The sequence below is a fragment of the Leucopleurus acutus genome (assembly GCF_964270905.1).
Source record: "Leucopleurus acutus genome assembly, chromosome: 9".
NCBI lineage: Eukaryota > Metazoa > Chordata > Mammalia > Artiodactyla > Delphinidae > Leucopleurus > Leucopleurus acutus.
Genome location: NC_139144.1, coordinates 18652573 through 18665006, shown reverse-complemented (window position 1 = coordinate 18665006; position 12434 = coordinate 18652573). Strand labels below are relative to the sequence as shown.

At 41.7% G+C, this 12434-nt stretch overlaps 1 protein-coding gene across 1 annotated transcript in view; it reads right to left on the bottom strand.

Annotated features, from left to right (window-relative positions):
- Positions 1–12434, bottom strand: part of LAMB4 (laminin subunit beta 4) — a gene marked incomplete at both ends in the record, with an annotated part of 112039 nt that overhangs the window by 81695 nt on the left and 17910 nt on the right. Inside the window, 1 exon segment of the mRNA XM_082846248.1 lies at positions 12188–12376. Within this exon segment, the coding sequence (XP_082702374.1) occupies positions 12188–12376 (189 nt within the window).

Here is a 12434-nt window from a genome sequence, read left to right as displayed (position 1 = left end):
TATGTTGTGTGAATTTCACCTCCATTTTTAAAAGGCTCTAAAAAGTGAAAATAAGGTCAAGAGATAAGAGTGGGATGCTGTAATGAAATATATATCATATATATTTGATCTCATTCACTATAAAGGCATCAAGGGACATGACATAGAGGGAAAAACATCACATAAAATGTCGACCAAATCTCTGAAACATGGTTAATAAAGTAAATCTGTCCTTCCCCAGCGCAGAAAAATATGTTGCAAGGGTAAGTGCTATCATTCTTTTTGATTCGTCTTGGAAGGAGCACCTACAAGAAAGAAAAAGGAATAAGAAATGTTCAAATCTTTATTTTTGGAAATCTGTTGGTGGGGCAAAAGCTTGGATGAAGAGATTCTGGAAAATGAGATAAACAGTCATCTGTAGCAAAGGTGTAACAAAAAGTAACCACCTTCCCCACTTTTTTTTTTCTAGTAGAAACTCAAACAACTAAAAGAAGGAACGTCATATGAAAAAGGATGCTGATAGTACAAACTCCAGAGAGTAGAAGTTAGAAAAGGTAGAGCTTGACTGAGTATAAGGAAGGAATCTCTAACAGTTAAGGCTTCCCAATAGAGCAGTGACCCTCTCATCATTGGAGGCGTCCAGGCAGGGGCTGGCACAGCACTAGTTGTGGCTTTGGTATACAGGACAAGCGCATTGGTAGACATTAGATGACCATCAAGGTCTCTTGTATCTTTTTGGTGCTGTGTTTCCAAGGGATTCCACTTTTAAGGAAAAAAATAAAGATGAAAAAAATAAATATCCTGATTCTAAGAAACAATTATGTAAGATTTATACATGTTTGCTTTGGACTAATAAAAACAAAACCCTCAAGTCTAAAGCAATGTTTACATAACCACCATTTAGGTTATTAGTGAGTTTAGTGGAAAAAATCTAGTCTGGAAACACTGAAGCAAACAGTTGTCTGACAGAATCTTTTAATTTTCTTTCTTTATATATTTATTTTTGCTGCGTTAGGTCTTCACTGTTGCGCGCGGGCTTTCTCTAGTCGTGCTGAGCGGGGGCTACTCTTCATTGCAGTGTGCGTGGTTCTCATTGTGGTGGCTTCTCATCGTGGAGCATGGGCTGTAGGCATGCAGGCTTCAGTAATTGTGGCACGTGGACTCGGTAGTTGTGGCTCGCTGGTTCTAGAGTGCAGGCTCAGTAGTTGTGGCGCACGGGCTTAGTTGCTCTGTGGCATGTGGGATCTTCCCGGACCAGGGTTCGAACCCATGTCCTCTGCATTGGCAGGTGGATTCTTAACCACTGAGCCACCAGCGAAGTCCTCTTTTGGTTTTCAATTGTTTGTTATTGGATTGTGACTGGTGACAAAAATCTTACTGTGGAAAACCAACACTGGGTTCTGTTAAGTTTGGGAAAAAAGCCCACAATTTTCTTCTAATCAAAGCCAGTTGCTTCTAGGAAGGAGCAACAAACTGAGTTTATTTTATAAGTAGCCAAAACGGAAAAAGCTCAGCTTTATTTGGGAGATACTCCAAACGGTCAGCAGTGAGTTCCAGAGTATAATTTAATTATACACAGAAATGTTCTTTGGGACATTTACTTTGAAATAACCCTATGTATGGTCTTTAGAGTAGAAGTCCAATAATATGTCTTGGTGTCACGCAATTTAATTCCAGCAAACTTATACTATCAGTGGTGGAGTCTACCAAATATTTGTTTTTCCTGTGTCACATCTGACTGTGTCTTAAATCATAGAAGACTTAAAATTTGTCATCTCTTAGGCCTGGAATCTGATCATGTAAACATTTAGGCTCAAACTAGGACAACTTAGAGAAAATTTATATGAGAACACTGGTCAGTCTTAACACACGTCATTTGTATACACACACATACACACAAACATGTGTTTAGGTAAACTGGGAGAAACTGGGAAGTCTCATAATGGTCATTTTTACAAGCTCCTCATTTGCCTTTCCTCAAGAAATTCCTTACTTACAAAGGATGGTTTCTTAATTTCGTATCAGAGGTACTAGTTTTCTTTCCTTGTTTTCCTCCAAAAGCACCATCAAGTTAATACTAAGTGGTTCTTAACGAACAAGACTCTGGTTGATGCATGTGAAATATTTGGTTTAGTTATTTCCAATCTCTTTCCAGACTCCTAAATTATCTGTTTCAAAACTGTATTTCCCTCGGACTTCTCTGGTGGTGCAGTGGTTAAGAATCCGCCTGCCAGTGCGAGGACACGGGTTCGAGCCTTGGTCTAGTCTAGAAAGATCCCACATGCTGTGGAGCAACTAAGCCCGTGCACCACAACTACTGAGCCTGTGCTCTAGAGCCCGCGTGCCTAGAGCCCATGCTCTGCAACAAGAGAAGCCACCGCAATGAGAAACCCAGGCACCGCAACTAGAGAAAGCCTGCACGCAGCAACGAAGAACCAACACAGCCAAAAATAAATTAATTTTAAAAAAACCTATTTTCCTGATTCCATCTAAGAGAGAAATTTCATCTTCTTTTACAAATGCAGAGCTTTATAAACATTAATAAAGGTTGCATATATATATGTGTGTGTGTGAGAGAGAGACAGAGTGAGAAACAGAGACACAGAGAGAGCCAGAGGGAGTTTGATCACAGATTCTGGTAAAAAAAAAAAAAAGGACACTTAGGACACTGATTTAAAGAAATATATTTTCTGAGGATCCTGTATTATTTCAAACAGGTCATGTAAGGTAAACTTTTATACAATCAGCTACCTACTGAGTGATCTGAGCAAAAAAACCTTCATTTATGCTTATTCCACATCATGAATATTTAACGTTTGAAATCTAGGACACTGCATGTATTTGGGTGTCTACTGATTTACTTTTGCTCAAGACTTCAATTTACGTATCATGATTATATAAAGTTTGAAACTGGAGTCTCATAGCAAGTTCCGCCTGCCACCAATATAAAATAACATTATATTGACGATACAGCCTAAGAAGCAGGATTTCCGGATATCGGGAGAGGCCATCTACCATGGGTCCTGGGCATGTGAACATTGTTGCTGAGTGTGTTAACAATGCAAGGCCTTGACGGCTCTTTGCTCAGGTCGTTTCTCCAGGTTGTGGTTGTAGTAAGCTACCTTGAGGGATGAGGTAACATTTTCCCCCAGAAAAAGAACGGGCTTGCTTCCACTTGCTGTAAAAGCAATGAGTTCTCCAAACTCAGTGCTCCTGGGCTGTGACGTAAGCTCATTAGCTGTGCAGGATCCAGATGGTATCCTCTGAGTTGCCCCATGGGCCTTGGGGACACGGGAACTCACACAGATACAAACATCTCGTTGCTTACTGTGTCATCAGCAATAAAGTCCTTTGTCTTTGATCCAGGAGTTTCATGTCTTCGCCCAGCATCCATGAAACAGTAACAAGCTAACCTGTTAGTTTGCCAGTAGAGTTAAGATCTCGGACCCAGTAACTCACACTGGGCGTCTGAAGTCAGGTTGGAGTATCTTTCTAAGCAACAATCTACAGCACTACTGGGGCAAGACTGAGGCAAGCGGGGTGCCCAGGGCACACAATTTAAGGAGGCACTCGCTGTCAGCCGTGTACTCACATGACTCAGAGTGACAGTGTCCTGAAATTTGGGGACCTAGGTGTTTTCTTGACTCTCCCTAGTCTCAGTCCTATAGGGAAAGGCAAATTAATGATGAGATACTATTTCATTAGCAAAAATTAAGCGTGGAGGAGCTTCAGGATGGCGGAAGAGTAAGCCGCGGAGATCACCTTCCTCCCCACAGATACACCAGAAATACATCTACACGTGGAACAACTCCTACAGAACACCTACTGAACGCTGGCAGAAGACCTCAGACCTCCCAAAAGGCAAGGAACCCCACACGTACCTGGGTAGGGCAAAAGAAAAAAGAAAAAACAGAGACAAAAGAATAGGGACGGGGCCTGCACCAGTGGGAGGGAGCCGTGAAGGAGGAAAGGTTTCCACACACTAGGAAGCCCCTTCGCGGGCGGAGACTGCGGGTGGCGGTGGGGGCAGGTTCGGGGCCACGGAGGAGAGCACAGCAGCAGGGGTGCGGAGAGCAAAGCGGAGAGATTCCCGCACAGAGGATCAGGGCCGACCAGCACTCACCAGCCCGAGAGGCTTGTCTGCTCACCCGCCGGGCGAGCGGGGCTGGGAGCTGATGCTCGGGCTTAGGTCAGAGCGCAGGGAGAGAACTGGGGTTGGCGGCGTGAACACTGCCTGCAGGGGGTTAGTGCGCCACGGCTGGCCGGGAGGGAGTCCGGGGAAAAGTCTGGACCTGCCGAAGAGGCAAGAGACATTTTCTTCCCTCTTTGTTTCCTGGTGCTCGAGGACAAGGGATTAAGAGCGCTGCTTAAAGGAGCTTCAAAGATGGGCGCAAGCCGCGGCTAAAAGCACGGACCCCAGAGACGTGCATGAGACGCTAAGGGTCACTATGCACACCTCCCCTCCCAGGAGCCTGTGCAGCCCGTCACTGCCAGGGCCCCGGGATCCAGGAACAGCTTCCCCAGGAGAACGCACGGCGCGCCTCAGGCTCGTGCAACATCACACCGGCCTCTGCCGTCGCAGGCTCGACCCGCACTCCATGCCCCTCCCTCCCTGCGGCCTGAGTGAGCCGGAGCCCCCGAATCAGCAGCTCCTTTAAACCCGTCCTGTCTGAGCCAACAACAGACGCCCTCAGGCGACCTACACGCAGAGGCGGGGCCAAATCCAAAGCTGAACCCTGGGAGCTGTGTGAACAAAGAAGAGAAAGGGAAATCTCTCCCAGCAGCTTCAGGAGCAGCGGATTAAATCTCCACAATCAACTTGATGTACCCTGCATCTGTGGAATACCTGAATAGACAACCAATCATCCCAAATTGAGGAGGTGGACTTTGGGAGCAAAGCAATATATATATTTTTTGCCCTTTTTCTCTTTTTGTGAGTGTGTATGTGTATCCTTCTGTGTGTGATTTTGTCTGTATAGCTTTGCTTTTACCATTTGAACTAGGGTTTTGTCTGTCCATTTTGGGTTTTTTTTACTTCTAAAATTTTTTTTCTTAAAAATTATTTTTTATTTTAATAACTTTATTTCATTTTATCTTCTTTCTTTCTCTCGCTCTCCCTCTCTCCCTCTCTCTCTCCCTCTCTCTCGCTCTCACTCTTCCTTTCTTTCTATTTTTTCTTCCTTTTATTCTGAGCCATGTGGATGACAGGCTCTTGGTGCTCCAGCCAGGTGTCAGTGCTGTGCCTCTGAGGTGGGAGAGCCCAGTTCAGGACACTGGTCCACAAGAGACCTCCCAGCTCCACGTAATATCAAACGGCAAAAATCTCCCAGAGATCTCCATCTCAACACCAGCACCCAGCTTCACTCAACGACCAGAAAGCTACAGTGCAGGACACCCTATGCCAAACAACTAGCAAGACAGGAACACAACCCCATCCATTAGAAGAGAGGCTGCCTAAAATCAGAATAAGGCCAGACACCCCAAGACACACCACCAGATGTGGACCTGCCCACCAGAAAGACAAGATCAGTCTCATCCACCAGAACACAGGCACTAGTCCCCTCCAATAGGAAGCCTACACAACCCACTGAACCAAGCTTAGCCACTGGAGGCAGACACCAAAAGTAATGGGAACTATGCAGCCTGTGAAAAGGAGACCCCAAACACAGTAAGTTAAGCAAAATGAGAAGACAGAGAAACACACAGCAGATGAAGGAGCAAGATAAAAACCCCCAGACCTAACAAATGAAGAGGAAATAGGCAGTCTACCTGAAAAAGAATTCAGAATAATGATAGTAAAGATGATCCAAAATCTCGGAAATAGAGAAAATACAAGAAACATTTAACAAGGACCTAGAAGAAATAAAGAGCAAACAAACAGTGAGGAACAACACAACACATGAAATTAAAAATTCTCTAGAAGGGATCAATAGCATAATAACTGAGGCAGAAGAACGGATAAGTGACCTGCAAGATAAAATAGTGGAAATAACCACTGCAGAACAGAATAAAGAGAAAAGAATGAAAAGAACTGAGGACAGTCTCAGAGACCTCTGGGACAACATTAAATGCACTAACATTTGAATTACAGGGGTTCCAGAAGAAGAAGAGAAAAAGAAAGGGACTGAGAAAATATTTGAAGAGATTAAAGTTGAAAACTTCCCTAATACGGGAAAGGAAATAGTTAATCAAGTCTAGGAAGTGCAGAGTCCCATACAGGATAAATCCAAGAAGAAACACGCCAAGGCACATATTAGTCAAACTCTCAAAAATTAAATACAAAGAAAAAATATTAAAAGCAGCAAGGGAAAAACAATGAATAACATACAAGGGAATCCCCATAAGGTTAACAGCTGATCTTTCAGCACAAACTCTTTAAGGCAGAAGTGAGTGGCAAGACATATTTAAAGTGATGGAAGGGAAAAACCTACAACCAAGATTACTCTACCCAGCAAGGATCTCATTCAGATTTGACAGAGAAATTAAAACCTTTACAGACAAGCAAAAGCTAAGAGAATTCAGCACCACCAAATCAGCTTTACAACAAATGCTAAAGGAACTTCTCTAGAAAGGAAACACAAGAGAAGGAAAAGACCTACAATAACAAACCCAAAACAATTAAGAAAATGGTAATAGGGACATACATGTCAATAATTATCTTAAATATAAATGGATTAAATGCTCCAACCAAAAGACATAGACTGGCTGAATGGATACAAAAACAAGACCCATATATATGCTGTCTACAAGAGACCCACTTCAGACCTAGGGACACATACAGACTGAAAGTGAGGGGATGGAAAAAGATATTCCATGATAATGGAAGTCAAAAGCAAGATGGAGTAGCAATTCTCATATCAGACAAAATAGACTTTAAAATAAAAACTATTACAGGAGACAAAGAAGGACACTACATAATGATCAAGGGATCGATCCAAGAAGAAGATATAACAATTGTAAATATTTATGCACCCAACATAGGAGCACCTCAATACATAAGGCAAATACTAACAGCCATAAAAGGGGAAATCGACAGTAACACAATCACAGTAGGGGACTTTAACACCCAACTTTCACCAATGGACAGATCGGCCAAAATGAAAATAAAGAAGGAAATACAAGCTTTAAATGATACATTAAACAAGATGGACTGAATTGATATTTATAGGACATTCCATCCAAAAACAACAGAATATATATTCTTCTCAAGTGCTCATGGAACATTCTCCAGGATAGATCATATCTTGGGTCACAAATCAAGCCTTGGTAAATTTAAGAAAATTGAAATTGTATCAAGTATCTTTTCTGACCACAACACTATGAGACTAGATATCAATTACAGGAAAATATCTGAAAAAATACAAACACATGGAGGCTAAACAATACACTACTAAATAACCAAGAGATCACTGAAGAAATCAAACAGGAAATCAGAAAATACCTAGAAACAAATGACAATGAAAACACGACGACCCAAAACCTATGGGATGCAGCAAAAGCAGTTCTAAGAGCGAAGCTCATAGCAATACAATCCTACCTTAAGAAACAAAAAACATCTCAAACAACCTAAACTTACACCTAAAGCAATGAGAGAAAGAAGAACAAAAAAACCCCAAAGTTAGCAGAAGGAAAGAAATCATAAAAATCAGATCAGAAATAAAAGAAATGAAGGAAACGATAGCAAAGGTCAATAAAAGTAAAAGCTGGTTCTTTGAGAAGATAAACAAAATGGATAAACCATTAGCCAGACTCATCAAGAAAAAAAGGGGGAAGACTCAAATCAATAGAATTAGAAATGAAAAAGGAGAAGTAACAACTGACACTGCAGAAATACAAAGGATCATGAGAGATTACTACAAGCAACTCTATGCCAACAAAATGGACAACCTGGAAGAAATGGACAAATTCTTAGAAATGCACGACCTTCTGAGTCTGAACCAGGAAGGAATAGAAAATACGAACAGACCAATCACTAGCACTGAAATGAAACTGTGATTTAAAATCTTGCAACAAACAAAAGCCCAGGACCAGATGGCTTCACAGGCAAATTCTATCAAACATTTACAGAAGAGCTAACACCTATCCGTCTCAAACGCTTCCAAAATATACCAGAGGGAGGGACACTCCCAAACTCATTCTATGAGGCCACCATCACCCTGATACCAAAACCAGAGAAAGATGTCAGTGAGAAAGAAAACTACAGGCCAATATCACTGATGAACATAGATGCAAAAATCCTCAACAAAATACTAGCAAACAGAATCCAACAGCACATGAAATGGATCATACACCATGATCAAGTGTGGTTTATTCCAGGAATGCAAGGATTCTTCATTATACACAAATCAATCAATGTGATACATCATATTAACAAATTGAAGGAAAAAAACCATATGATCATCCCAATAGATGCAGAGAAAGCTTTTGAGAAAATTCAACACCCATTTATGATAAAAACCTCCAGAAAGTAGGCATAGAGGGAACTTTCCTCACCATAATAAAGGCCATATATGACAAACCCACAGCCAACATCATCCTCAATGGTGAAAAACTGAAAGCATTTCCACTAAGATCAGGAACAAGACAAGGTTGCCCACTCTCACCACTATTATTCAACATAGTTTTGGAAGTTTTAGCCACAGCAATCAGAGAAGAAAAAGAAATAAAAGCAATCCAAATTGGAAAAGAATAAGTAAACCTGTCACTTTGCAGATGACATGATACTATACATAGAGAATCCTAAAGGGGCTACCTAAAGGAGCTAATCAATGAATTTGGTAAAGTAGCAGGATACAAAATTTATGCACAGAAATCTCTAGCATTCCTATACACTAATGATGAAAAATCTTAAAGTGAAATTAAGAAAACACTCCCATTTACCACTGCAACAAAAAGAATAAAAAACCTAGGAATAAACCTACCTAAGGAGACAAAAGACCTTTATGCAGAAAATTATAAGACACGGATGAAAGAAATTAAAGATGATACAAATAGATGGAGAGATATACCATGTTCTTGGATTGGAAGAATCAACATTGTGAAAATGACTCTACTACCCAAAGCAATCTGCAGATTCAATGCAGTGCCTATCAAACTACCACTGGCATTTTCCACAGAACAAGAACAAAAATTTCACAATTTGTATAGAAACACAAAAGACCCCAAGTAGCCAAAGCAATCTCGAGAAAGAAAAATGGAGCTGGAGGAATCAGGCTCCCTGACTTCACACTATACTACAAAGCTACAGTAATCAAGACAGCATGGTACTGGCACAAAAGCAGAAACATAGATCAATGTAACAGGATATTAAGCCCAGAGATAACCCCACGCACATATGGTCACCTTACCTTTGATAAAGGAGGCAAGCATATACAGTGGAGAAAAGATGGCCTCTTCAATAAGTGGTGCTGGGAAAACTGGACAGTTACATGTCAAAGTATGAAATTAGAACACTCCCTAACACCATACTCAAAAATAAACTCAAAATGGATTAAAGACCTAAATGTAAGGCCAGACACTATCAAACTCTTAGAGGAAAACATAGGCAGAACACTCTATGACATAAATCACAGCAAGATCCTTTTTGACCCACCTCCTAGAGAAATAGAAATAAAAACAAAAATAAACAAATGGGACCTAATGAAACTTAAAAGCTTTTGCACAGCAAAGGAAACCATAAACAATACGAAAAGACAACCCTCAGAATGGGAGAAAATATTTGCAAATGAAGCAACTGACAAAGAATTAATCTCTAAAATTTACAAGCAGCTCATTCAGCTCAATATCAAAAAACAAACCACCCAATCCAAAAATGGGCAGAAGACCTAAACAGACATTTCTCCAAAGAAGATATACAGATTGCCAACACATGAAAGAATGCTCAACATCATCAATTATTAGAGAAATGCAAATCAAAACAATGAGATATCATCTCACACCGGTCAGAATGGCCATCATCAAAAAATCTACAAACAATAAATGCTGGAGAGGGTGTGGAGAAAAGGGAACCCTCTTGCACTGTTGGTGGGAATGTAAATTGATACAGCCACTATGGGGAACAGAATGGAGGTTCCTTAAAAAAACTAAAAATAGAACTACTGGGCTTCCCTGGTGGCACAGTGGTTAAGAGTCTGCCTGCAGATGCAGGGCACACGGGTTCGTGCCCCGGTCCAGGAAGATCCCGCATGCCGTGGGGCGGCTGGGCCCGTGGGCCATGGCTGCTGGACCTGCGCGTCCGGAGCCTGTGCTTCGCAACGGTACAGGCCACAGCAGTGAGAGGTCCGCTTTCCACCAAAAATAAATAAATAAATAAAATAAAAAAATAAAAAAAGAACTACCATACGACTCAGCAATCCCACTACTGGGCATATACCCTGAGAAAACCATAATTCAAAAAGACTCATGTACCACAATGTTCATTGCAGCTCTATTTACAATAGCCAGGACATGGAAGCAACCTAAGTGTCCATCGACAGATGAATGGATAAAGATGTGGCACGTATATACAATGGAATATTACTCAGCCATAAAAAGAAACAAAATTGAGTTATTCGTAGTGAGGTGGATGGACTCAGAGTCTGTCATACAGAGTGAACTAAGTCAGAAAAAGTAAAACAAATATCGTATGCTAACACATATATATGGAATCTAAGAAAAAAAGGTCATGAAAAACCTAGGGGCAAGACAGGAATAAAGACACAGACATACTAGAGAATGGACTTGAGGATATGGGGAGGGGGAAGGGTAAGCTGTGACAAAGTGAGAGAGTGGCATGGACATACATACACTACCAAACGTAAAATAGATAGCTAGTGGGAAGCAGCCGCACAGCACAGGGAGATCAGCTCGGTGCTTTGTGACCACCTAGAGGGGGGGGGATAGGGAGGGTGAGAGGGAGGGAGACACAAGAGGGAAGAGATATGGGGACATATGTATATATATAACGGATTCACTTTGTTATAAAGCAGAAACTAACACACCATTGTAAAGCAATTATTCTCCAATAAGATGTTAAAAAAAATTAAGTGTGACAAAACCCACATTACCAAGAGTTAAAGTGTGACAAAACCCAGTGCTGGCCAGGAAATAAAGTAACAGGAACTCTCATACACTGTTGGTGTGGCTGTTAATTGTTATACCCACTTAAGGGACAGTTCACTATTATCTAATCAACTTGGAAAGGTTAACAGTCTATGGCCCAGTCATTCCACTCCTAGGTATGACTCTTAGGGACAGTCTCTGCATGTGCACAAGGCCACATGTACAAGAATGTTTACTGAAGCATCGAAAGAGAAATGGACAAATAGATTTTGTTACATATATAGGAAGGAAGAATTCTATATAGAAATTAAAATGGGAGAACTAGGAGCTACATGATATGGACAAATCTCAAAAATACAATGTTGAATGAAATACTCAAGGGTACATACAGCATATCATCTATCTCAAGTTTGAAAACACGTCAACATGTATTGTTTGTGGATGAAGACATGTGAAAGTCTAAAAACAAGCATGCTAATGATGATTGCCAAGTATATGAGAGTTTATCCCTAGGAAGGAGGGTAGACAAAGGGGACAGGTGTGCAGCTGGGACATCCCATCCACAATGCTGTAGTGTTCTAGTAATAGCCTGAAGGTGAGAGGGTAAGATATTACGTTTTCACAAAGCTAGTGGTGGCTCTGTTTTATATATATATATATATATATATATATATATATATATATATATAAAAAATTCTGTACTATTTTGTCTATGAGTGAAATATTCCCTTTGAAAAAGTTGACATTAAAGATAAAAGGAAAGATTTTTAAAGGTTAAAAAAAGAAAAATGAAACGAGGTAATAGCCTAGCAAAGTTGAATCATCTACAGCCAAATGCTGTAGCCAGTTTCTCTAGTTACTTCCTTGAGCTGACACTGCAGGTGCACGCGGCCTCTTCTGAAACCATCACCCCATCCTGGTTGAATTCAGAACAGTTTCCCGAATCATCAGTATCAGCCCCGGCCGCAAGACCACCAGGACGGACCTGGATTACCTGGCCCAACTTGTTCAGAGAGAGAAAAGCTCTCAGAGCCGAAGCGATTTTGCAGTTCCCACCCCCCAGAGGGCAGTTTGGAGATGCCGCTGAACCCAGGGTGGGCTGACGGCCCCAGGGACACCAGCTCTGCTCAGATGAGGGGAGAGGATGGGTCAGAGGCTGGGGACTCACGAATGCACGCGTTCGGATCCGAGATGGCCTTGAGGGGGTCCCTGTAGAAAAGGGGTCTGAAGCGATCGCAGTGCTGGCCCTCGGTGTTGTGCCGGCAGCCGTCACACACGTACCCTCTACGAATCCCGCTCGCCAGGTACACGGTCTTGTCGAAGTGACAGCGGTCAGAGTGTCCGTTACAGCGACAAGCTGAGAACCGAGTGGAGTTACGAGAGATTCGCCAAGGCCTCAGGGATGAGCACCCTCA